General features: G+C 40.6%; 2 protein-coding genes across 2 annotated transcripts in view; both read right to left on the bottom strand.

Annotated features, from left to right (window-relative positions):
• LOC148335397 (ankyrin repeat and BTB/POZ domain-containing protein 2-like) overlaps positions 1 to 2,444 on the bottom strand; it is a 37,488-nt gene extending 35,044 nt beyond the window's left edge. The window contains exon 1 of the mRNA XM_088297800.1: positions 1,076 to 2,444. Within this exon, the coding sequence (XP_088153926.1) occupies positions 1,076 to 1,967 (892 nt within the window). The 5' untranslated portion in view covers positions 1,968 to 2,444. The remainder of the gene's footprint in view (positions 1 to 1,075) is intronic.
• Positions 2,445 to 5,966: 3,522 nt separating this feature from the next.
• The window catches only part of LOC148335396 (N-acetyl-beta-glucosaminyl-glycoprotein 4-beta-N-acetylgalactosaminyltransferase 1-like), a 133,592-nt gene continuing 112,555 nt past the window's right edge, over positions 5,967 to 27,003 (bottom strand). The window contains exons 8-20 of the mRNA XM_088299159.1: positions 24,509 to 24,587; positions 16,813 to 16,879; positions 13,997 to 14,161; positions 13,395 to 13,504; positions 12,948 to 13,048; positions 12,382 to 12,455; positions 10,863 to 12,306; positions 8,576 to 8,955; positions 8,257 to 8,410; positions 8,080 to 8,152; positions 6,977 to 7,130; positions 6,701 to 6,827; positions 5,967 to 6,399 (exon numbers count right to left, since the gene is read on the bottom strand). Coding sequence (XP_088155285.1) covers positions 6,285 to 6,399; positions 6,701 to 6,827; positions 6,977 to 7,130; positions 8,080 to 8,152; positions 8,257 to 8,410; positions 8,576 to 8,955; positions 10,863 to 12,306; positions 12,382 to 12,455; positions 12,948 to 13,048; positions 13,395 to 13,504; positions 13,997 to 14,161; positions 16,813 to 16,879; positions 24,509 to 24,587 — 3,043 coding nt within the window. The 3' untranslated portion in view covers positions 5,967 to 6,284. The remainder of the gene's footprint in view (positions 6,400 to 6,700; positions 6,828 to 6,976; positions 7,131 to 8,079; positions 8,153 to 8,256; positions 8,411 to 8,575; positions 8,956 to 10,862; positions 12,307 to 12,381; positions 12,456 to 12,947; positions 13,049 to 13,394; positions 13,505 to 13,996; positions 14,162 to 16,812; positions 16,880 to 24,508; positions 24,588 to 27,003) is intronic.

Genomic DNA, 27,003 nt, shown 5'->3' with positions numbered 1-27,003 from the left:
AACATTTAACTGTGCATTGAATCATCAACTATTTTGCCGAATTCCCAAAAGACCCGTTTCAAGGTAATCACTGTGAATGTTAATGGTGGGTAAAACATGCCTAGTTTTAGAAATTGTACTGTACAACGGCTAACTTTATTTCACACTTAGAAAACACTATATAAGTTGACTCCATTTACCATTTGAATGACACTTAAGAAAGTTGAAACATCAACTTTTCCTTTGCAATCCTGTCTCAATCTCCCTAAAAGGTTGTGGGTGTCCTACTAAGTAGTGCCTTCATCATAAAAGGATTAACTTTTTTTTTACACATTTAAGATAATCAGAATATTATTTAAAAACATTACCTGTATAGTTAATAAAAGGTTATATAAAAACAACAGTTTGACTTAGAAACAGATTATTTCAATGAAGGGAGAATTTCACTGGGGGAGTACATTTATCATTCCCCGACCAAAAAATAAATCAATAAAAAAGAAATCTGTGTTAACAGTGCCTTGGTTATTGCCAAAGAATAAAGTGGCAATTTCCCCATTTGTGTCCAGCCCAACCATTTAGCGAATATGAAACAGAGCTGATGAAACACTAGCACAGCATGAGGATGAGAGGGAGTGTGAACAGAGAAAACTCCTGTCTGCACTCCCATACCACAACATGATTATCCGCACAGCATGGCGGTGTGACATGAGAACTCAGTGTGGGAGAAGAGAGAAATCACTACAATACAATCAAATTGAGCTATCAGGCACAAAGACGTGCCATTTCTTCTCACAGGGCATTCTATGAAAGAAAAATACGTTCTTTGTTCTAGCATATAGCTCAGCACTGTTATTTTCCTATTCAGTCAGGTCATATTAGAAACAATCCATCAAATGTCTGCACAAAGGGCTGCTATTGTATCCAGCCAGGACCTAATTTAAGTGTTTCCACACGCATTGGAAGGTAAATGAGTGGAAAGTGGTGAGCACAACTCTGAAGGGAGACCCTGTGAGAGGAAAAGGTTAGGTGTATGTTGGATGTCATCACATAGCAACACAAGCTGAAGGCGCCCATTCATTCACCCGAACGAACTTACCGCTTGCATTTTTCCCACAGATCAGGTGCTCGTAGTGCTGCAGGACTCCCCACAACTCCGCTTCGTTGTTCACCACCCCTTCCAAGGCCTCGGCACTCACAGGGCCACACGATGACCCCGAATCTGGCCCCGGGTGACCCCGTTCGGACATCAGCACCCGGGCAGTGATCTCTTCCACCAGAGCTTCCATGCAGGCGGTCAGGCATATTGCGGCATACTCGTGGATACGCACAGATATGCGAGTGTCCACCATCCAGCGAAAGAAACGTCCCACGGAGAAGGTCAGGCCGCAGCGGGCCGACTTTCCCTTCCTCAGCATCTCTCCGGCGCTCATGCTGTACATGGAAATGGCTTTGACCGTTGCCGAGATGCAGTAATCGGCCAGGGCCCAACTGAGCACCAGCCTCATGGCACTCTGCACCTCAAAACGTGTGCAGCGGCAATGCATGACGCTCAGCCTCTGAGCCTCCCTTGAGATGCGGATGAGAGCCTTTCGGAGAAGGGCGGACAACCGTCGCGCGGCCTCCGAGCTGAACACAGGTGTGTGGCCGCCCTTTGCGGTGCCACTCTCGGCTACTTTACGCAGAATCCGAGCCACTTCATCCTCGGTCCAGGGGAACTCTTCCAGTTCAGGCAAGCGAGGACATTTGGAGAAAATGTCCTCTGGATCCTCGGGGAGGACCGTGTTGACTGTGTCCCAGCTGTTGTTCCTACTGTTCATGGAGCCCGAGTAGTACCACCAGTTGCCCCGGTGAGGGGTCGTAATGAAGGCCTGGGAGTTGGATTTGGAGGAGGACAGGCTGAGGGATTTGCACGAGTCTCCCGCTCCATAGCCCGAGTCCAAAGTCAGGTCCTCCAGGGTTTTCATGTGGGCATTACTCACTCCAGCCATGGTGGTTAACTGTCTCCGCTTATCTTCTTTGGGAGAACTGCACTCGTCCGCGACGCTTCACCTGGAAGTCAAACTACCTCGAAACTCCCAGCCGAGCAGGATAAACTGGTTACACCATTTGTCAGAGAAGCCACTTGATAAAAGTTCAGAGTTACACACGAGGGTGTATGCGGACAAATTATGATGAAATGTGACGTGTGTTGTCCATTTCTAACTCGGAAGTCGGGGAGATGTAAGTCCCGACTCACCTTTCTCCCAGGCAGTGCAGATTTCAACTTTCCTAAGAGCGTATCCACTTCGTAGTGCTTCCCGCTTTTTCAACTGTCGCTCTCTCTCCCTCAAAAAAAATCCCTCGACAACTCTCCAAAAACACGTCTTCTTTTAAGAACTGAGGGGGTAAAATCCCGCTAGCTCATCTCGCTTGTCTTCAGGGTGATGAAATGTGCGAGTCGAGAGAGACTCCACAACTGCTCGTGAGTTCGCGAAGGAGGGGCTACAGGAGATTGACAACACGGAAGTAACTAACGGGCCAATCAGGAGACGACGAAATGAGGGACCCAATCAAATCACATTATCGTTGTCCCAAACATTGCCACTCATTATGTGCATATCTGTGCAGGACCATCATGTGTCTCTCCTATCAGTCACCACAAATTGCTAAAAAGACCAACTGCTGTTATAAATCTTCTATTTGACATAGTCCAGTTAGGGGAATTTCTGTAGATTATTTTACAATTAAATGAACTGCTTGTGTTTATTTTCTCATGATGACTAAGGCCTTCACTTAAACTCCTCTGTCACCAGTGGCGGTTCTAGGAATTTTTACGGGGGTCGCAGGAGATTCAGTTGGGAGTGGGGGGAGTGTAGCCGCGTTCATCCCCTCACTCACTCACTCACTCACTCACTCACTCACTCATGCATTCCCTGTGCTGGCAAGTCACATGTCACATGGTAAGGATGCAATCCTTATCGAGAAGAAAGACAAGCTTGCAAAAGCAAAACTGTGCTCTTTTCATGCCGCAATCGTTCTTCCGTCAGCTTTCTGCCGATACAATAGCTGTATTTTGTTGTAAATTAGGGTATTCAATCCTGTTCCTTGAGGGCTGGTTTTCTGGGTGTTTTCCATCATTCTCTGCTGCTACACACCCGATTCAAATAATCAGGATCGTTATCCAGCTTCTGCAGACCTTGCAGATTTTTTTTTCTAATTTGAATCAGGTGTGTTTCATTAGTCGTGTTAGAGCGTATCTAGAAGTTGCTGGTTGTGTCACAATACCGCAAAGACTGAAAGACTTACAACTACATCAAACATGTTTGATATTGGAAAGGAAAAGACTGATCTAAAATGTCAGCGATTACCACCTCACACAAAACGATGAAGATGATGAGAGCGCGAAGAGATTCCCGTAAAACTCAAACATCCTTAAGACTGTAAATATGGTTAGGTGTAAAGCCCATCATTAGACAATAGCAGTGATGTTTTTGGCGTGTCACCCTGTGGTAGGATTGAACCATTTTCTTCTTGAAAGGAGGTGGGTCGGAATGTATGAGTAAATTCTGAACTGGTTATTAAAACATTTCTACACACTATGGAGACGATATAAGAAAAATGTATGAATAAATAATTATATTATTTAATTTAGCACTGGTAGATTAATTGGAGTGCCAAAACTTTAGTTGGACGTGGCAGCTTGCCACCATCTAAAACAGCCTAGACAGCATGTTGCTGAAATCATCTTAAAACTTGACATGAGGATTGCATGTAACTGTGGTGAGCACATCACTTGCATGATGTCATGCATTTTATAGACTCGGCTGAAAACATCCAAATATCACCCGGAGCAATGTTGACATGGTGGTCCAACAATTTCATAGTGTGAAAATGATTACATTTTAGGTAACAAATTACACTATTTCCTCTGTAAATTATACTGTCATCCTGTTTTCTATACTAATGCTTAAAAACAATGTTAAATTAAATTAATGTAAATCAAAATGAGAACAGAGTCCAACTTTGCTAGTTAAAGTTCTGTTAAAACCTCAGGTCAACATGCTTTTACAGTCCAACCATAATATATTTATTTAGAAACACCCCCTAAAATAGATTCTAATGCAAACTTATGCATGCACTTTTTAAAAGTCTTAAAGCACTTAACATTGCGCCACTAGATGATTTCATCTGTTTGTATGCATGTGGTTGCCATAGAGACTCATTGAGCGAGGACTCGTGTTCATGACAGCAACGTAAACAGGTGACGTCTTCAGAATTTTCCTCGGTTGCCCAATTCTTAAACATGAGGAAATGGTAACACGACTTGCGTGTGTGAATGGAACGCCCCCATGTGGTGAGGCGTGGGATACGTCACACGTCCTTCCTTGTTGGTGACGTTTGACCGTGTAAATTAAATAAAAGCACACACCAAAACCAGTTATAATATAACAGAATACACACAAAAAAAATGAGGGCGTAAGCATACAATTTTATATCCAAAACCAAACAAATAAAAGTACAATACATTCTTAAAACCTTTTCTATGCAAAACAATTTCACAGAAATTACCTTAGAATGTATATACCTATTTTCCATTATTCTCCTTCTTAAATATATAAATATGAAGTTAATTATTATCATGTTTCTTCTGATTTTTAAATTGCCCCTTGTGAATGTTAAACGGCCTTATGTCATTTAGACCTTTTCCAGTAGAGGCAAAGAGCGGGAGTGCATTTAACAATTATACAGTCAATAACGGATCATAAACTCTTACTCATATGAGTCCAGCTTGGAGCCCACCAGCCACTCCTCATCATAAGTACCATGCTGTAGAAAGAGGCATTTGGAACCCGCCCTGCAGGCAAGCTAATAATGGAAGCCGGTGGTGCCCTGCTGAACTGCAGCTGCCAGTGAGGCTACTACACCGTCTGGTCTTGGTCAGTAGTCCCTTAGTCTGCAACAACAAGCTCAATGCACTACTACAAAAAACACACACTGATGTCTGTAATCCATTGTGAAGGATCGTCACTCCCTCAGTGATAGGTTAACTTAAATTATAGTGACAACCCGTCTGTAAATCATTTTTGACGGTCCTATTCCTCTTGTGTCAGTAATATATGACCGTATAAAAACTGCCTGTAGCCCAACTCAGATGAAGGCACACATTTGAGAGAAAATAAATGTTCTCGCTTCTGTTGAGTTTCAGATAAGCGTCATCTACAGATAAACATTTTGAAACCTTTAAATCCCAAATTTTCAACACAAAACGCTCCAAGCAACAACAATGTATCTATCAGCCCTCTTCTTCCCACCTCAGAGTTTTATGTTCCGTTTGAGGTTAGAGATCTCTGGAGGGAATGGAGGCTAGAAATATTGAAAGGTGTAAACTGTTCACAAACCAGTGTTTTAGAAATAAAAACACTACTGTTAGCGTGTCCATAGTCAGTCACCATAAACCAAAACGCTACTGAAGGCCTCTAAAAGCAGAACAAATGCAGTTCATGAGACATGTCATAAATGGCAAAGAGCAATTTGATGGTAAAACACCCGTTACAGTGTACAAAACAGCAGATTTATAGAAGGTTTCAACTGCACAAAACAATATGACACTGAAAGAAGAAGCTAGTGGGAGAAGCACATTAGAAATAAAAAAAACAAAAGAAAACATGAAAAGCACAAAGGTGACAGGGCATGTAAAGATGTTGCATATCTATGTAGGGTTCATAATATTAGGTATCAGGTGAACGTCAGTACCCCTGCCCAACTGATGCTTTATTTTGCAATATCCCGATGATGGACTCTACTGAGGAATGATGACGCACATTCACGTTAGACTGTCATGTGCGCACATCCTACAAAAAAACATCTTAGGTTAGCGACACCTTATGGGGAAAAAAGGTGCTTGCTTAATTGTCACACACACACACACACATACATATCTATAGCTATAATCAATGGATCTATATATATATATATATATATATATATATATATATATATATGTGTGTGTGTGCGGGTGAGTGTGCACATTCATACATACAGAAAAACAGCTGCTTTCCAGTTCTTCTCAAAACATTGCGCTTGTATTGGGAAATGAGAAGGAGAGACAAAAAATTCTCTTCCCTCACGTACTCCAGTTGTTGATTCAAAGGTACTCAAGATTGTCTGTGTAAACAGCCCACTTTCAAAGTTCACATTTGGACTTTGTTCCCTCGAACAGTCAAGCCTACAAAGGAGACTGAAACATTGCCCATCGGTGAGCAAGCTCTCACAGCTCCCGCTCTCACACAGTGGAGCTGCAGGTAGATTTGTATTCAGGTGTGGCATTATCCCTTTGTAGTTTTCTTGTTTTGGGCATTCCACATTCCACGTTTGGTGTGGAAGTAGTGAAAGAAGTTTCTTAAACGCAGCCTTTCTACTTCCAAACCATTCTGCAATACCCTGTAGACATTGGGAAAGAGAAACAAAAGGCCTTATCGAATGCATTCTGACAGTTAGCCATTTAAAAATGAGATTGTAAATGTGTATTTTCATGATACGTGGAGGCTTTCATCAAACATTGCCACTTACACATACGGTTGAACTCAACTTCTTAAAAATAGATACCTTAAACTGAACATGGTTGGTATTTATTTATTTTTTTGGTAATATAGTTTGCCTTACTTTCTATAAGGAGAAAAAGATGAAAAAGGGAAACAAAATCAAATCTTCTGAAATATGTCTTGGCTTTTAGCCGAGTTACCTGTCTAGCAGCTCCCAGTCTTCTCCACCCCAGCGGTCTTTGAATTCCTCTGTGTTCATCCCACCAATTTTATCAAAATCAGACTTGTAGATCCCGAAGAGACCAAAGCCATTTATCTCCCAATAACCTGAGAAAATGTAAACACTCATGTCAAACATTAGGAACATAAGCAGCAAACACTCACAGGAAAATGAGCTTGCGTCAAAAGTCAAGGTGAATCCGATTTGCATTCCAATCTGATATTTGAAAAAGTTTGTGGCGATTTGTGCGCGTTACCGTTTGGCTCCTGTGGAGAACTCCCGCAGCCAAGTCTCATAACAATGGGGGCGAATGCAAGGCGTCCTTCAACACAATGCTTCCTGATACTCTCCAAGATGTTTAGAGGGAAATGAATGTGAAGGTCACATAGGAACACAATGCTGTGGCTATCCTGCCGGAACGAAAACAAACAGTAATTTTAACTGCAGTATTGTGTAGGGAGAATGAATTAGCGCAGTTTTGGGTGTTAATTTGTTAATAAGCAAGTGCACTGTGATCCGGGTGTACAGGAGAGATTTGAATCTAAGTTCATGTCAACAAATCCAACACCCTGGTCTTTGATATTATTTGCCACTCATGTGGCAATGCTTTTAGTAAGATTTTGGTCTGTGGGAATTTTGGTCCGTCCATCCAGAAGCATATTGGTGAGGCTTGAGGTCACAGATGTTGGATTAGAGTGCCTGGTTTACAAGAGGTCAATACTGTTAAGTTGCTCAACACCAAACTCAACCTATCCACTTCTTCCTTTGTGCACAGTCATCCTCAATGATTTCATGACTTCTTTTTGTTCGTTAAGTTATATATTTATAGGAGCACAACAATGGTAATACTACTACTACTATTACTCATATCATAATAATAATAATATTGATAATGGTAACTAACAGCAACAATTCCTCGCATCCGCTCTCAGCATCTGTGACCTGTCAGTATTGTAAGGCAGGCCTGTCATTGCACTATGACAGCACTGACACTCAACTGACAGATCAACGTCTATCTAGAAATGGGCAAGCTCTAATCATCATGCGTGAGTGTGTGTGTGTGTGTGGGTGTGAGATGAAAGCCATTCAGGGAGCCACATAATGGACAGGCATGGCATACATATGACAGAATAGCAGCTAACTGTTGGAGCAATTTTCTGTCATATACTACTGGGGTCAGTCGAAAGGGATGAAAGCAAGAAGAGGGCTAAACAACCAAAGACATTAATTATGGACGAGGGTCTTTTTTCCCCTCCTGTGCCAATCAGCCAACAAAGGCCATATAGTCAGTGTCAGATTGAGTGCATTTTTCCTGTCAACGCCCACATACTGCTATCCCTTTGTGTTTGTCTTTCTCACCTCAATGATATCCACTCCAATCTGCAGTCCTGCTGAGCGCTCAAAGTTCCCTTCTCTCCTTATATACTCATATCTAAACCAAGCAAAGCAAACAATTGCGACGTCAACTATTAAACTGCACAGCAAATTTTTACTGCATGAGCAATCCATGTCGGGTGCATGAGATTCACGACGCACCTTGGAACAGTGCTGTCTCGAAGCGCCTGCTCCACATCCATGTCTTCACTCTCAAAGTCAACAATGATGATGCTGAAGTTGTCATCATTGGTTTGATGATGAAGATTTTCCATGTCAGAAATAAACTGTTGGACCCAGCGAGCTTGGTTCTTCACTGAAAAACAGGAACAAGAGAGCTAGGATTAACAGCAAGTCTGTCTGAACTGTTGTTTGTGACTCAATATTGCTATATCTCTGAGATCTCTGTATCTCTGGATGGGAGAAGGTACTTCCAGTTGATTCCTATCAGATTATTCCAACAGCATCTTTTCTGACTGACCTGGTACTACAAAGTGCACCATCACATCTTTCCTCCACTGCAGCATGACTGGCTGGCAGAGCAGAGGTTTGGCAAAGGCTGTGTTCCAGGCTGTGGCTCCAGGCCGTGAGGGAGATTTGGTGGGGGGCAGATGTGAAGCGTTGCTGAGGTTGGACGTGGCAGCAGAGGGGCCCGAGGCCGGCGCTGAGGACGGAGCGCTCTCTGTGTTCTCAAGGCTTTCGTCGACTTGCCTGCCCGGGTGGAGCAGCAGGTAGATGTATTCGGAAAGTCGCACCACATTGCGGCCTCTCTCCATCAGCTCCAGTTCCACCAGGTAGCGATTCCCTCGGGCAGAGTCTCGCCGCTTCTCGACATTGATGATCCGCAGCAGGGTATAAATCCTGGGTTCCGGATACAGACAATCGATGAAGCACAGATAAATGCACTGGACTTTCAATACAGATGAATGTTTAACTGTGCAGACCACTAATTATCAGACACTCTAGAGGAAGATGATTTATTAAGTACAGTAAATCTTCACACTATAATTAGAAATAAAACAAAGGTTAAATAAAACTTAGCTCAGACTATAATAGAGAGGGGAGGGGGGAGTTGCTTACAGTGGTGTTTATAATATTTTGTTCTCTCTCGTGCAGCTACTGCATATAGATTAGGTGGTTATGTTATTTTTTTGCTCAATATGAAACATCTCTCAGAATGAATCAAAATTGAACAGCATTGCATTCTACAGAGGGAAAAACTATAGGATGCATTGTAGTTGTCTGTCCCTTTTTGTGACGTTATAAGCCAAGATGGACCAAACAAGGCATTTCTGTTCAATATTGATGAAGTTACAATCTACATATTAAAAAAAAACTCTAAATTCAATGTCAAAACACAGTTGTTTCATATGAGCTGTCCATAGTCCTGTAACTTTAATTATTTAATTATTTATTATTTTGTTGTACAACTTTAATTGTTCATATACGTGTGCCGTACTTATTGTGGCCGACGAGGTGTTTGACATGCTTTTTGATTAATCTCTACAATAAAATGTACTTACGGTATATTTTGTGGTGGCATACAAGTACAATGCATCACACTGAAAGGCAATTTCTAATATTTATTCAGCCACATGGATTAGGAACAAAATATGAATACGCCCGACATCACATCACCATTATATGCAACTTATGATAATAGTGTGCTTTCTCATCTTATCTTATTGGAAATGCCTCTCATTATAATGCATTAAAATGTCAACACTACTATCAACTACAAGCAAATTAATATATTTGCCTCGACAGTAGAGGTTCAAACGATAATCATTTTTTCGATGCATCGTTCGTTGCATGATAATATTCAGCATGGATTCAGAAGTATTAATAATCTTCATTTAAAGTTTAAATAAAAACGAATGGCAACTGTTGTCCGCCCACATAAATAGCACTTATATGTGTTTGTACGTCAGCCGTCTGTGCTGAGGTTGGGCTAATACTTGACAAGATGGCTGAGAAAGCAAACATGCAGCAACATATTCATTAAAACACACAGCTAAATAAAAACAGTATTTATTAAGTTACACAGTAATGTCAATCAGTTGCTGAATAATGCACTTTCAAGTATTAAAATACAGGTAACGCTAAATTAGTTTACCCTGAGTTTAAATATGTTTTTGTAAATGCCTTGTTATAGGAGAAGTTACAGACATTTGTTACAGCAAATGATGCCGATGGCACTTTATGAAAATTGTGTGGACACTATTGTAAAAAAGGTTGCCTTGTCACTTTAATAAAAGTCGAACTGTGAAATATAAATCATTGCTTTTCCTTGAGTACTGCAATTGTTTAAAAAAAGGTACCGGTGTTTTACATGGCCTATAAAATGTAAGGCATCGCAATCGAATCGAATGCTTCTGAACAGAAATTTAATTCAATCGGAATGTAATTGAATCTTGAGGTACCCCATCGATCCCCACCCCGACTTGAAAGTATTTATAAAAACAAAGCATTGTAATCTTTACAAAGACTATGTTTAAAACATCTCAAATGCATTTATATTAGACTGCAGGTGAACCCACGTCCGGGCCTGTGTGCTCACTAAAGACGGGGAAAATGAATATTCGTAAGTGGTAATGAACAGTCATGGGACTCCTAACATGAACTTTAAGCACCAGACTCATTTGTTCTCGCAATTGCATTGCATACTGTGCCAGTTAAATGAAACAACACATTTAAGCAAGTTACCAATAAGAAGTACTCCACACTTAGTTGGCCATTGCTCCCAAGAATTCAAGTGTTGTTCTTACCCGCCGTTACGTTCATTGAGCTTCTCCATGTACTGAGCCAGCACATCCACCACCTCGCTCTCTGCCAGCTGCAGGTTACCAGACACATTGCAGCGGAGGTCATTCCAGTCAGAGCGCAGAAGTTCAAAGTCCATGGGGTTCACCGAGAAGGTCCTCTTCCAGTTGATGCTCTCGTCTGCCCAACCTGGCCGCGCCTCCACCTCCTCGTAACTGGAGTCCGACATCTCGCCCTCCTCAAGTTCTGGTTCCGGGTCAGGATTAGAGCGGTTTGTGTCCTGCTCCAGCTCTGCCAGGTTGGGGTCCGGTTGTGACTCTGTGATCTCGGTGGTCCTGAGGTAAGAGGTGACTCGCAATTGACCTTGAAGGTTTTCAGTGGAGTTCAGCCATTGAGGTGAATGCTGGGTGGTGTTCTGCTGATGAGACTGTGGGCTGAGTGGGTGTGATTTGCTGGGGGGACCAATAGTGGCGAGGGTGACCCCTTTGCTCTCAGGCTGTGCTAGACCTCCAGCCTTGCTGACAGACGTTTGAACACTTTCATTTGGAATGTTGATGCTTTGATTGTGAAGAGATGCCTGAGTCCCTTTTGTGGGTGGATTGGGCCACAGCTGAGGAGAGCTAACAGGACTCCTTCCTCCACTTTTAATCCCTCCAACATGCCCTTTGTCCCTAACTTTGACCAGTCTTGAGGTCTTCCTATTTTGGTACAGAAAGACCCCAGGGAAAACCTCTCGTGGGTGGCGGGATGCTCTCCCCTCCCTCCTCTCCCGACGACGTTCCCTCTCCATCTCTCGCTCCCTGTTGGGCCGAGGCCTGGTGATGTAGATCTTATTCTCATCCATCTTTTCTTTCTTGCTTCCAGCAATCTTACTGTTATTGTCATGGACACTGTTAGTGTGGGCCGAGTTGGTCAGGATCTGTTTAACCCGATTGGAAAGACCAAGGATGGGAAAAAGGAGCGATCTAGCCAATTTAGATGGGGCTTCAACCTCCTTCTCGCCTCCTCCTCTACTGGCTGGGCTGAGCCTTGCAGCACTGTTACGGTTCCACGACAGAAAGCGGCCAGTGATCACGCTATCTTTGTCAGAGTGATGCTTCCTGGACTGGAGTTCTGACAGCCCCTCTCTGGTTTCACGACTCCGGTTAGCCCTCGATTGAGCTCCTCCCCAGTTTCTGTCCCTTTCCATTTCCTCATCTCTCTTGGCTACATCCCTCCTTTCTTTGTGGTTTAAAATACTATTGATTGCACCGTCTCCCTTCTCATCTGGATCCTCCTTTTCATCCTCCACTTCTTTACTTGCAAATGTAGGTCTAGGTTGCCAGTGCTGATGGGAGCGCTTGGAGGCATGGCTTTTCCTTCTGAGGTGAAGATTCTTCTTGGGTGACTGTGTGCCAACAATCTCTGCCTCGTCTTCCACATCCACCACTTCGTCTTCCTCTAGGAAATCTAGAAACAAATAAAGGTGGGATAGAGTCAGAAACAGTGATGTTGCTCTTACAGCAAGAGTTAGCAGTAAGTTACCATCCGGGTTAGGGAAGAAGAATGGCCTGTCGTCTTCATCCTCATCCATCTTCATGTACTTGTAGAAGCCGAACCTTGAAGACAGAAGCAATAACTTTCTTTATAACATGCCCTCAACAGTGTCTTTTAAATCTTCGGTTTTAAAAAGTGGGTGGCTATGTGATTAAATGGAGAGATGTATGTTTGGAGTGCCCAACTAACTGCAAGCACACATAGTCGCAAAGAGCTATGGAAAAATATAATTCATGCTTTTGCAGGTGTGTTGGTATCATTGCCATTATTACTAATATGGCCCTAGACAAAATACGACCTGGGGGCCAGATCCGGCCCACTCTTAGTCTATGAAAGGCCCTCACAGTTACCATAAAGTTTTATTTTTAAGGCCTGTTTCAACAATGCCGAATATTTGGTAAAGATCATAAACGTTCAAAAATGTGTAAAGTGGAAAAACTCTTTGTTGAACTGATTCACAGGTTACATTGAGTCATAGTGGTGTAATCACTTTTATGTTTTACAATTCCGGATGTGTCAAGCTAAACAGAAGATTCCCTTTTTGATCAACATACTTCTCCAAGTAGATGGGGGACTCTCTGTAGAAACACTTGTTATCTCGTTCCATGTGCGTGAGACGGGTGAAATCATTTGGGTAAACAAATGACAGATAAACCTGTAAAACAGTACAGTGTCAGATATAAATGGCATCAAATCTAACTATTAGGATATTCAAATGAATTACAACTTTTCTGTAATATTGATGTATTAAGTTACATTTTATGACAGGGGGCAGCAGTGCTCCACATTGGCTGCAACTTACTGAATTGGAGAAACTCTCCCCCAGTGGCTACTTTTTTAGCAGGCTAAAAGTCATCCACATAAGGCTGCTAAAATTGCATGCACTTCTGATGACCCACAAAGATGATTTTAGCAACCGTTTCAGCCAATTAAAATAACATTACACATGGTGAGTAGCAAGCATAGTGGTCCAGAGGGGAGACGATTGAGAGGTCACTTACAAACTGCAGGCCCTGATATCTGGCAATGGGGAAATCTTTGACCACATAGGTGGGAGAGTAAAGACAAGCCGGGAGAACATTTTCCAGACGCGAGGGGTCAATCAAGGGAGCTGAAAAAGGAAATAACATAATAGATAATGTTATCTATTCAGAAAGATACTTTTAAAAATGGAAAATACTGTCAAAATAAGAAATAAGACCTATGGTTCATGTCACAGCTGCCCAACCATGTGTTTCTGCAATATACTCATGTATGTTGACGCTCCTTATTTCATTTTTTAGTTATCATTAATTTAAAAAAGTAATGTTTTGCAAAAAAGTCATAAAAAACTGCACTTTGTTAGTCTTTTCAGACGATGTATAAGCATAATTATGGTTCAATGTTATTCTGAATTAAAATGTTGAAATAATGAAAGCTTGCTAAAATCCAAAGAATCTGCATTAAAACCCTGCATGGATGGTCTTTGAGAACATTTGACTAAACGGTCTAAATGCTCCAGGAATTTGCTTAGCACCGTACATAAATGAAACAGAGATTAAACTATGTGAACTAAATATGGCAACAAAAAATCCAGACATTTGGAAATGATGGACACATTTACTGTTATAGAAGGTGTCCCTGGGGTCTGGCTTCAGCATATCCGCTCCGTGTTGCAGGGTGCCACCTTCTTCCACATGTTGGGGGAGAGAGTCCTCCGGGAGGCGAGCATGACTGGCCAAGGTCTGAGGGATGTGGTCTATGCTGTTCATCTTGAGGTTGGACTCGTCTGAAAGTTTCAGAGAGCAACAACATGGCTTAGAAGAGATGGAGATACATTATTTCAAAGATCTTTGAAGGACAAACAAATACAAATTGTTTATCCCGTGACATCATCAGGAAGCATTAAAATGTGCAGCTGGAAAGAGAGAGAGAGACACAATCACTTCAAAGGAACACCTGCACAATCTCACAAAATAGCAGCAGCTGGATCAAAAATCCAGACAATCTATTGCAAAGATAATAATGTTCACTTCTGATTGACAAGATCATAAAAGTTCATCCATCCATCAATTTTCTGTTCCCGTTCATGGACGGACGGTGCGTGCTGGAGCCTTCCTAGCTGACTTTAGGCGAACGGTTATCTTATCCGAGTGGCCACTAACAGCTAGTAAACTCCTTTGCACTCCAACTTGGAGATAACAAAACCATAGCTAGCCACTGCAACTGACTGACATTAGCAAGTATCCACTCAATAGTACTTTTTCTCCTTTCACAAATCATGCAGGTGTGCAAAATGTTGTGGATCGAGTGTAAAAGCTGTAACAGAAGGAAAAGAAAGACGAGAAGTGAGAAACAAAGTAGAAGAACGCAAAAGTTGGAAGAAAAACAATATAGCGCAGAGGAGAATCATAATTACACCAATCAATAGGGTAGAGGGAGGAGGAGGCATGTGTGATTAATGGCACGTCAGGTGCAAGGCCTGATGGGAGGAATGCCACGTAATTAACAGGGTGGTCAGCAACATTTTTATCCTTTAGGACTTGAGATGGGTGGTGCAAAGTCACCGTGTGCACACACACTAAACAAAGGGTACCCATTATAAAGGTTTTTCTCAAGACATCTGTTGTTCACAACACCTGCTCGAACCAATTTCAATCGGCTGATGCTGATTTTTGTAGAATTCAAGGAATGGCCTTGGTTTGCTCCATCCCCATCTGTAGTGGGTCCATCTCATCAATATTTCACAGATCATTGCCCCAAGGAGGTCAAGAACTACCGGTATATCTAAAACAAGATGTTAAAGGTCAAATCATGAGTAATTTATAGTCAGGGACATTGAAAATCAACGACCAAAGTGAAGGCGCAGATTACGCCGCCAGTTGTGTCTACAATGAACATGACCCCAATTGTACCTAAACGGGCATTTTAGCATCCGGTATGTGTGTGACGAGGTGTTAGTCTCGATATGGGGCTACAATGTACTCACAAATGTTATATTGCAGCCATGTGCTTCTATCGCAGAGCAAATCAGCATCCTTGGGGGTACCGCGTTACAAAAGTATTGCTCTACATTTCGGCAGTACATTCACAGTAATATATTGAGTTACACTTAATTATTTTTTTGGTAATATTATTAGAGTTACTGACACTCATAACGTGTTACATATTTGGGACCGCAACACACATTTTATCACGTAACAGAAGAGCAGTTTTTAATCTCACTTCTAAGGTAAGATATGTACTAGTCCAATTACCACAATCAGAATTTATAGACCCTTTGGAAACATACATAGCAAAGCTCGATTGACTTCCAGAAGCTAATGACGTCATGCTATGGCATCTTTAACCGGACAAACTAAAATACCATTAAATTAGTCACAAGAAACAAACAAAATAAAAAACACAGATTTTTTTTTTTTGTATGTTCAATTCACCCCAAATGTTTTTCTCCACGTAGTAAGGAGAATTACAACTTACTAAACTTTGAAGTATATCTCTGGAGAAATACTCGTCCGAGGCCTTCAGAATCAACAGTGTTGGCGTGTGTGCTTTGTGAGTGAACGGACTCGAGTTGATTTCCAATCAGATCACGAGTTGTTGACATTAAGGCCTTCAAGCAGGCCTCACGTTGAAGGTGAGAAATGCCTCTGTGATTAATTACTCACTTCACTTGTGAGAGGGCAGCATCATCATCATCAAATCCACACCCAGAGAGTCTCACCCAACGACCGAAATCTAAAATATCCATCCATCCATTATCTGTAACTCTTGTCCTCACAAGGGTCGCGGGGGATGCTGTAGCCTATCCCAGCTATCTTCGGACAGTAGGCGGGGACACCCGTGAACTGGTTGCCAGGCAATCGCAGGGCACCCAAAGACGAACAACCATCCGCGCTCACACTCATACCTAGGGGCAATTTTAGAGTGTTCAATCGACCTACCATGCATGTTTTTGGAATGTGGGAGGAAACTGGAGTACCCGGAAGAAACCCACGCAGGCACGGGGAGGACATGCAAACTCCACACAGGAAGGCCAGAGTCGGAATCGAACCCACAACCTCTGAGCTGTGAGGCCATCGTGCTAAACAGTCATCCATCGTGCCACCCCAAAACTAATTATTCAATGTTAATTGAAACCTTCACTCTCCCCCTGCCACGACCTGCGCATTTGGAGGCCATCGTGCTAAGCAGTCGGGCCACCGTGCAATGGTTTCAATAATAACACTGTTGCCTAACACAAGACGATCATGGGTTCAAATCTGTCAATTTTTTGTGTTCTAATCATGCATGCATGTTTGTATTTCTGTACAGTAGACTCAAGTTAATAATGGGCTCCCTTAAGGGCCCTGCGGCAATAAATAACATTTTCTGAATCTGAAAAAGCAATCAAAGAAAAGCTCACATTTAAAATTCAACCAAACAAATTCAAACTTTTACCTGCATACAGTGAGATGAAGGGCGTGTCTATCACTTCGTACTTCAGACCAGGGAGGGATGGACGCCACTGTGTGAGTGAAAAAAAAGAGGAGGAGGAAAAGAAAGGACGGCATGAGAAGAGCAAACACGTGCAAGCAAGTCGAGACACATCAATCTTATATCACAGTTTATATTCCACACTGAGAGCCAGTGTTATTGATTTGAGCAACTTCATGAGATCGATGAGCTGCTGGGGTTTTGTACCGACACATTAGGCGGAGGGAGGAAAGAAAGCAGAAACTCAATGACTTAGGGCATTAGGAAAGTGAAAAATGGCATGAAATATATGGACTAGATATGAAAATTGGCAATAAACGTTGGCAATCAGTGATGTAAATCAACCCAATGATGTGACAACAGAGAAACGCAGAGAGGAGTGAAGCGAGCACAATAAAGGCAACGACAAGCTACAATTCTTTTAAATGGATTTAACAATTAACACGTCACTTCTCGTTAGCTTGGCTGTAATTACAGAAGACAGGCCATTTTTGCAGTGCCTTCTTGAGGACACAAATAGAAGCACCCTCCTTCAAATCATGCAAATCAAATGCCTACACGCGCACATCTGCACACGCACGCATTCAAATGAATAAAACAGTGGCTGTTATGTGATTGTGTTTGTTTGCCGCTTCCATTTCAAAGGCATGCTAAGGTGCTAACGATAACGATGCAAAAGACAAGCAAACAATATTAGACTGATAAAAGAGGTTAGTGCAAAAACGACAAGGTTCATAATTCCACTCTTTTACAAGACTGACCGCAAGGTCAGGTAGGACAGGTGGCACACGTGATATGCAGAATGAAAAAAAACATTGGAAAAAAAGGACTCAAAGTACAAGAGCTTAATCACAGAGAAATAAAACAATCCAAATTACCGATTGGAAAATGCATGCATGGACTAGGAAAATGCTCGGATGACATGCTGGACATGTGCTTATCTTTCTTTTTGTAATTACAATGTGTGTGAATACTTAAGAGTCCAGATAAAATGCAGGGAGAACATTGACTGTGTCTTAAGTTATGTAACTTGGTAGGAAAATTAAATGTATTAAAAAAAAAAAACAATACACACCAAATTTGAGAAGCAATTAATATCACATTCTAACCATAGTGAGAATTATAAAAGTCATAATAGGCTCATCTCAAGTTTGGCCACAAATCAGTTCTGCTCAGATTTGTTTGGAGGAATTTATAGTCATGAAGGGATATTTGATTTTTTTCGTTTTTTGTTTGTTTGAATTCATGCCTCCAGACTATTCATTAGAGCATTCTCTATACCGATTCCGGGTCACAGGATGCTGCAGTGTATCCCAACTGACTGTGAGCAAAAGGCTGACATCACCCTGAAATGGTTGCTAGCTAGTCATGGAGAACCCTTCAGACTGACATTCATACACGTTCACTCAGCGGGACCTGAGCCCACACTGCCTGCCACTTCACCATTAGCGAGTGCTTCCGGACTGATTTGAAATTAAATTTATACATAAACAAAAACTGTACCTCATGAAGATAGAGGAGTTCTAACAGATACGAAGTAACCGATTGATGAGAAAGCAATCAAGAGTCAAAATTTAGTAATTAGGGCTGGGCGATAATTCAATATTCTTATATATCATTTGCGATAGTCACATATGTATAGTATAGCTCTGGGATGTTCACGCAGCTTCCTTTTCGTGCAATTCTTTCTGCCCTGTCAATGTGAAAGAAGCTCCTGCTTTTTTAAACAAAGGGACATTTATTTTTTTAATCTATGTTTTTAATCCGATTAATCACTGAACCAAATTAATATTCTACAGATTCATCCTTTATCGATATAATCGTTAGTTGCAGCCCTAACAGAGACTTTGGCTCTATTTCAGCGACCAGAGCAAATCGAGCCTCACAGATGCTTTTTATTATATCGATTGTCCTCCAACTATTTTTCTTTATTGATTAGAGACACTTTCATATTCTGTGCATTTTTCTTTTTTATTGGCTCATTGCAACCTTTTCTTGTAAATTTGCTTGCTCCCCTTTAATTGTTGAGCATAAAGCAGATTCATCAAACTGAGGGAAAGACGTGTGAGAATGACAACTGCATGTATTTGACAGCTGCAGAACTTGAGTTGAACCTTAACTGAATTATAGAGATTAAAAAGCGAGAAAGATCTAATTTACTTTTACAGTGAAAAGACACACTATATACTTCAATGGCTGCCTCCAGGTGGCACAGACCACTTACTGATGTATGGTGAAGCGGAAATATGTGAGGCAGATGTTTAGTGGACTCTCCGTGTATGTTCGTGCGTGTGTCAGAGTACATCTTTCCTTGTGTGCGCGTTTCCAAGGAGTAGGTGAGTGTGTGTACAGAATGGAACGTGTATCAACTGGTAGACGGTCACAGACTTGTCCTGGCAGGAGCAATAAAAGAGGAACATTAAAGGCCTGAATTTAAATCCTACACCTTTGCTGCCCCCACTAATTAAGTCATGACTTTCTTCTTTTCCTTGTCTTTCTCTCAGTGGCACCATTTAATGACCATTGCTTTGCTTTATGCTGATGACAACCGACACTTTCTATTAGGTCAGCGTGTTTCTCAGACAACAAGAAAGTAATTTAACAAATTTAAGACCCATCTGCACCAACAAAACAAATAACTTCATCTGGAGTGTGAACACAATAAATGCTTATATAGATGCCTTACATCCCATTAGGTAACATGGCCTTTCATGCAGGTGCCCTGCCACATCAGACATTATTTATCCTTCTATGCCAGCGTTGAGCAATTCAATTTCCAAAGAGGCCATATGAGAAACCCGAATGGTTGTCAAGGGCCATGCCAACCTGCTAACCACAATGATGTCCCCTTTTAGTTTAACGTATTTACATAAAGCATTCAATTGTATTTTTTTCCACTATGTTTCGTGGAGAATGTTGTTCAAACTAGGAAATAAAAATGTGAAATTAAGTCATAAGCAGTCATTACAGGGGGAGTTGTATTTACAAGAAAAAAAAAAAACCTGTTTTTGACATGCATATTTAAACAGTGTTGATGACCTGACAGAGGAATATTATCAAAATTATCTTTGGAAAAAGCATCCCTCTTGTACTTCTCATTTCAGTTTAACTAATTATTTTTAAATTTGTCATGCTGTGATAAGAGCAGCTTATCAGAGACGGTAGAAACAGGAGACGTGACGGAGGGGTGCTTTCCATGCACACTCAGGGACTCAGCCTCGCTGTGTTGTCAGGGATACCCAGCAGCCTTGGTTTCCTTGACTGAATTGTTTACTGGCCGTTAGCCACAAAAACTTAAGCATAAGAATAAGCAACTTGGGGTATGCATCTATTCGATAAAAGATGAGCTAGTATCACGATACGATGGGTGCGATATACACACACACACACACACACATATATATATATATATATATATATATATCTAGCTGCAAATTAGTCGACTAGTTATGAGGACATCAACGATCAAAATCATCAATAATTACTCGAAGAGTCATTTATTTACATGTGTGTGACCAATATGATGCACAGTGCTAGTAATACTACTGATTAATCAAAAAAATCCATGATTAATTGTGATTAATCACATTTTTCAACTACTATTTTTTGCGAAGCTCGCAACAAATATTTACTTGAATAATATCTTGGAATTGATGCAAAATCATCCAATATGAAGTATATTTAATTCAAAGACTGTTCTAATAGCTTTCTTTTATGCTTGAATACGATCTAAATGGAGACATCTTTACAGGCATTTTTTTCTTTAAAAAAATTCTCAAAACTGCCCACAAGTGCCACACTCCAGCAGTGTTGGTTTGCAAGGCCCAGTGGTAACTTGAACGCGGTGTTTTGTTCTGAGACGTGCTAAAGAAGCACAGCTAATATGGCCCAATCTTTGCAAAGTATGCAAATTATTTTGGAAGTAAATCAAACTGAGTTAACATAGTTAACTGAGTTAAAATATTTTGGATTACTCACTTGAGTTAACACTTTAATTTTGACATATATATATAGCCCCATTCGATGTTGTTTGCCTCTCTGCCCCTCTCTAATGCAGTCTCTCTAATGCAAAGTAGGGACTGCTTCATGGCACTTAATAAAAGATGAAAAGAGAACTGTTTCATTCCCACACAAGTGCTGCTGGGATATGACGTGACATTTCCAGTCCAGGCCCGGCGTAATAGAGCGGGTGTGTCACTGTGCAACCCTACAAACTTGCTTACTCAAGCTAAAAAAAAAACCCAACAAGCTCCTCATTCATGGGTCTGGTACTCCCTACAACTTGTACTTTCCATTCCTTTTGGGATGCAGTATATTCATTACCTGCTTCCTCCTGTGCTCTCCTTCATACAATAGAAAAGAAATGGGTCAGTCATGATAGAGCAAGGTTTGATTTCTTTCTCAAAGAGAAGACTGCACCTTTGTATTCTTTATAATAAGTGTTGCAAAACAAATGCATTCCCACAGGAACAGTTCACCTTTGACCACACAACCATAGCCTGGCATACAACACAGAGGGAAAAAGCAGCCAATGCACGCGATGCTAGACAACAAATGAGTGTTTGCTTTTATGTGGATTTATGTGAGCTCTGTGCTTCTCTTGTCGTGAACCACTTGCAATAAATTTGCTATTTTTGTAGAGGTGTGAAATATATTTCCTGTTACATCTCAAAAGGGTCCATCATAACAGAGCGCAATGTACATCGAGGGCACACACAATTGTGATTTGCTATGAAGTCATGACCTTCATAACGTTCATTAAACTCTTTCTACGGGTATAAAGCACTTTGATGGCCTCAGGGATGGATATTAGTAGGCTATTTACTCCAATGAAGAAATTATGTGACTGAGACAAAACTTAGGTACTTGAAAAGAGGTTGTCGTAAAACTGAAAAATGCAATTTATAATATTCATTTTAGGTACTTTTTATGCATGGACACAAAAATATACTCATATGCGAGGGAAGTGTTGAATAAAGATTTTTTTTGGAGGTCAGGATCCACTTTTGACCAAAGATTCATAGACTGCCTACATCCATTTTCAAGACAGTTGCTATATACGAAATGAATGTAATATATCATTACTCATTACCAGTGAGACTGACATTGCATTGAATTTTAACACGCTTTTTCTATTTTGTATGAAATATAAAACTACTTTTATTCAAAGGTATATTTATATTGACCAATGTCGTATTTTTCTGTCATTGCAGTATTTTTATCATTGCTGTATTTTTTTTTATCATTACAGCCTTTTTTAAATCATTGCAGCATTTTTATTTATTTCCCCTCAGTACTATGGACAGACCATAGGTGTGTTTCCTTACACTTGTCTATGTTGAGGGATGTAAGTGTGCGTATATAAATAGGGGTTTTGTGTGTATATTTGCATAGGTTTGCTTTTCCGAATGTTTGCTGCTAATGTTATACATTAACGGCTACATTATGCCGTCGTCTCTGTGTGACCTATATCTTTGCTGCTACAACACTGCAAATTTCCCCTTTGTGGGACTAATAAAGGCCACCTTTATCTTTATCTTTAAGGAGATCTGTTTCAAACTTTGCTCAATATGAACACAGTTGAACACAAGAAAGCCTCACATTTATTTTCTCAAGTCTCTCTAATGACAACACACCCGGCCTGGCACAGCTCTACTCGCTACAAACACTTTTTCTTTGGCAAAAACTATTAAAGTACTTTTCTACTTCTATTTCTTTAACTGGTCAACCAGGTAACCGTATAGGTACCGTAAATATACCACTGCTGGTTGCTCCCTGGTTAAGCAAATTTGCGTCAACAGTGCTGCAGTTTTCTTGACGCTCAGGTCACACTCATCCGACCTATACATTATCAAAAGCCAAATAATATGAGTGCATGGGGACAGTTTGGGATCAACTACTCACGATCGTCTTTGACTCTGCAAAGTTGTGAAAATTAATGTGTTCATTTTAAATGTGACTTTAATGTCATGTATAACATGCCACTTGAAACAAATCATAAAGTGGATGGCTATTTGGGCGGAGATGGTTAATTTGTGATGTGAGTCAATGACGTGATTAGACGAGTAGACGTCTCGAAAAAAAAAAAAATTATGTCATCGTGAAACAAAGGTCCCATGGGCCATATTTACTTACTCTATTTTATGATTTACATATTCTATTTAAACGCTGCGCCACGTGATGTGTGTCGCGCACGTGTGTTCTCATTAGAAGTTGCATTTGTTTTTTTTAATGCCAATGACTTGCTAAAAAATCCAAATTGGGCATCATATCAAGTATAAACGTAGCCTAAAAGTACATTGCGAGAAATTGTGGAGATACCGCCGCTCTAAGTTCTCCTCGCCCACACACAGTCATCATCTTGCAGACTATGTGTTTATATGGCATCCTCCAGGCACGCTACAGCATCTCGTCAACACCTCGCAAAAAAAACATGCCATGCACAAGCATAATGTTCTGGTGTCTCAACATCAATCAATAAATTGAAATGACAGAATATGCAGACAGGAGCAGTAAAGTTAAAGGGGGTCGGAGTTTCAATTACTTGCAGTACAACAAGCATGGAAAGACAGTTAAGAACATTAGGATGCAGGGAAATCTAAGAAAGTGTAACCAAAGGGCCAAAATATAGAAAAACGTAGAAGGAGGGAGCTGGTGAAGATTGGAGACAAAGTGACAAAGGAAGGGAGTGTAAAATTGGCAGTGCAAAAGGAAGAAGCAGATCCAGTAATATCGGTCACCATGACGACGATAACTTGAGGCTTGTCAAAAAAAATAAATAATAATCCATATACACACAGCGGTGATCTCTTTTCATCATCATCGTCATCATGTGCCCTCCCACTACAAGTCGGAGCACACTGGAGGTATTTGAAACTTCAACTTGAAACAAAGTGCCACTCATGTCTAAGCTTTGCCTCCGGTGCTGAACATCACTACGGTGAGAGAAATGATCCAAAGGTGAGTCCGAGAAAATGGAAAAATTAAAATCAGAGCTGGACAAAGACACCAACCGCAAACTGTCTTGACTTTTTCAGTTAATGTAAATAAAATAATTTTCTGACTTTTTATCAGTCCTGGGAAAAAAAAAAATACACAAAATTATTTTGGGATTGGATAGTCAAGGACGCGTAGACACAAAAAAAAAGACAAGACAAGTGACAAGCAATTACCAATGAGTTTTCGGTCTTACACATACAAAACGGCAACACATTACAAACCCCAGAGTGAACGAGGTTAGGTGTCTGTAATATTTTATTTTGCGGATTTGTTCAATGACGAATTTGATAGATCGGGCAAATTATGATAATACAGTCGCTCAGCAATTATGCATAAAATGCAAAATATCGACCCATTTCGATCCACTCGAAAAAGAAAGACTAATTTTAGTCAAGGGTAATCTTTATCACACTCTGGAAAAACATAGATTCATTCCAAAAGGATTCAAAAGGGAGCCAAATGAGGATTGAGAGATGGGTGGGGTTTTTTTTATACGCCAAACACGTCATTCCAAACGCTTTTCACTGCAAAGTGTCACTGAGAGCAAAATGCACATTTTCAAAGCAAACGCAAAACAAGGCAATTCTCATATGCAGAGGTGAAGAAAAGCCGTCCGATGCCAAAAGGAGATAAATTAATGTGTCTTCTCATTTGCACTCACCCCAACCTCCACGTGATCCGAGCCCTTGTCATCCTGCTTGTGCAGAATCTCAAAGTAGTAGCGTCTAGATGACATCAGGCTGAGGGGAGAGAGACAGTGTTTCTTACTTACTTGACACAGAAAATGAAATGTCAAACGCTCCCCCAAACACACGTGTATGCACACATGTACCTGCGCGTAGTGGATCAAAGTCAATCTCAAATCAATGAAATTTCAATAAAACAATAATCAATAAACATTTGGTAAAAAAAAAAAATCCCAAAATAAAACGCTTCCTGTGTCCCCTTAAAATAAAACCTGCCTAATGCTGATTTCTACTTGAAAAATACAAAATTATGTGCAAGGATCTTAGTTACATTGTTTGCTTCAGGCTTTGCTTTTTTTTTTGTTCAGAGATAAAAATGATAAAACTCAACAATGAAGTGCATCACGGCGTTCCTTTCACATCTATTTGTATCAGCTCTTAAAATCTTTGTAGCAGTAAGCAGTGTCTCATTTCTAAAGGCTAGTTTATAAGCATGTGGTCATTGGCTGGTGTTTTAGACATAAATTGATCAAAGATCCTCTAATATTTATAATATAAATTGATAATCTGTGTCTTGAAGCAATAAGAAGGCATAATGGATTTCAAAATGCACCGGCAGTTTCTTGTCCGAACTCAAAAGAAGAACTAAAACGAAAAAAAAAAAGAAAAACTTTTCAGTGGGGACCATTTTAAAATGAAAAAAAAGAAAAGAAAAACAGCTCTTCCAATGTCAAAGTGCTCCTGAAAGTGAAAAATAAACTTGCCGTTGCACTATTTATCTAATTTATATATTTATCTGAATTATTGTTGTATTGCACTGGAGAGGGGAGCTCTCTAATCTCGTTGCACACTTGAGCACAATGACAATAAAGGGATTTCTGATTTTCTGATTTTCTGATTTCTGACATTTTCATGATGGGGTGAAATTAAGTATTGACACAATATAACGGCACTCAGATTGTACAATTTGTAATTCATTTTCATGAAAAGCATACCACATCTTCAATGATGCGGAATGTGAAATATTAACATAACACGTAAAACCTCAACAGACCTTGAGACCTCCATTCGGTGCATTCAGTGAGCATCAAAGGAGTCACATTCACATTTCAAAAATTACATCCATCTCGTTTCTGTCGTGCTTGTCCCATCAGGCGCCTCTCTTAGCAACAGAAACAGATTGTTTGCAATGTTACAGGTTCCACTGTAGCAAATTGAGTAACAAATGCAATACGCAAAACACAGCCTGTTATCTTCAATTGAGACAACACCAATTCATATTTGTGACCGAACACACGGGTGCAAGTTTCCTGTCCCGGTTCTTCACTTGTTCACAAATAGTTTTGCCACAGTTGCCTTGAAAAAGTTACTTAGTTGCTTGAATGATTACTTTACTTTATAAGTAACTTTGTTACTTTAGGTTTTTTTCAAAGCTAGATAGGACTTTGTCAACAAATATTTGATGAGAAGCATCCTCCTCGTTTGAATGGCAAAAACATTGTTTTCTTGGTATGCTTCATTTTTCATCTGTAAATAGCTGAGGTGACTTTCCCAAAAGTTCCAGTTGTGTCTCATCTGTAAAAAGGACTCTCGCAGAAGTTTTGGTGATTGTCAGTATGCCTTCTGACAAATTCAGTCTGCCATGTGTCCATCTACTGCATGGAGGAGGAAGCTTGGTTATGTTGTGGAACTTCTTTGCGACATTTGGCAGAGTGATGTCTGTCTGAATCTTAAGGCACTCTGAGTTGAAATATGTCATGTGTCATGTCAGAGAGTTTTGTCTCAACAACAAGTCATGGATCACCCAACAGGAAAATGCATGAAACACAAACCAAGGGTGGCTGAGAACAAAGCAGACTATTCCCCGCGTGGCCTTCTATGAGCCTTATTCCAAATCATATTGAAGACCCTTTAAAAATGAAACAGCTGGAGCAGTTTGCACATGATGAGTGTGTTGTTTATAAGGTAGCTGGTTGGTGAGAAGCTAGGTACGAGGTGTGTTTAGAAAAGTTATTTTTGTCATAAAAGATCTATTTCAAACGCATACTATAAGTTTTCCCCTTCAATGTGGAAGCAAGAGGCTGGTAAATGCGTTCGATTCCAGGGGGATTACTTCCAATTTATAGTTGGGAGTTGAAAAATACCTTTCGAGACACCGGTCCTGGAACTTTTGCACACCTCACACCTGGATTCCCAATAATCTAGCTGCCTTATAAATCATGAAAAAATGTAACATTTTGGCATTCTGGTTTTATTGTTTAATGAATGACAGGGCCAAGTATCAATGTGTGCATTGTGGGAAAAAGTCTCGGAAGAACCTTTATTACAAATGATTTTCACATACAGGTCAGGAGGATAAATAGAAATAAATACAGCAGGATTACGCAGAAAAAATATACCAAACCAATCTTCACAAAACCTTGTAGAGGGGTGCCGCATGGGCCAAGGATATATAATGTCTTTTTTCCCC

Source organism: Idiotropiscis lumnitzeri, chromosome 6 (genome assembly GCF_059441095.1).
Source record: "Idiotropiscis lumnitzeri isolate Australia: NSW breed Sydney's pygmy pipehorse chromosome 6, RoL_Ilum_1.0, whole genome shotgun sequence".
NCBI lineage: Eukaryota > Metazoa > Chordata > Actinopteri > Syngnathiformes > Syngnathidae > Idiotropiscis > Idiotropiscis lumnitzeri.
Note: the sequence above shows the minus strand (reverse complement) of the source record. Positions and strands in the feature narration are given on the sequence as shown.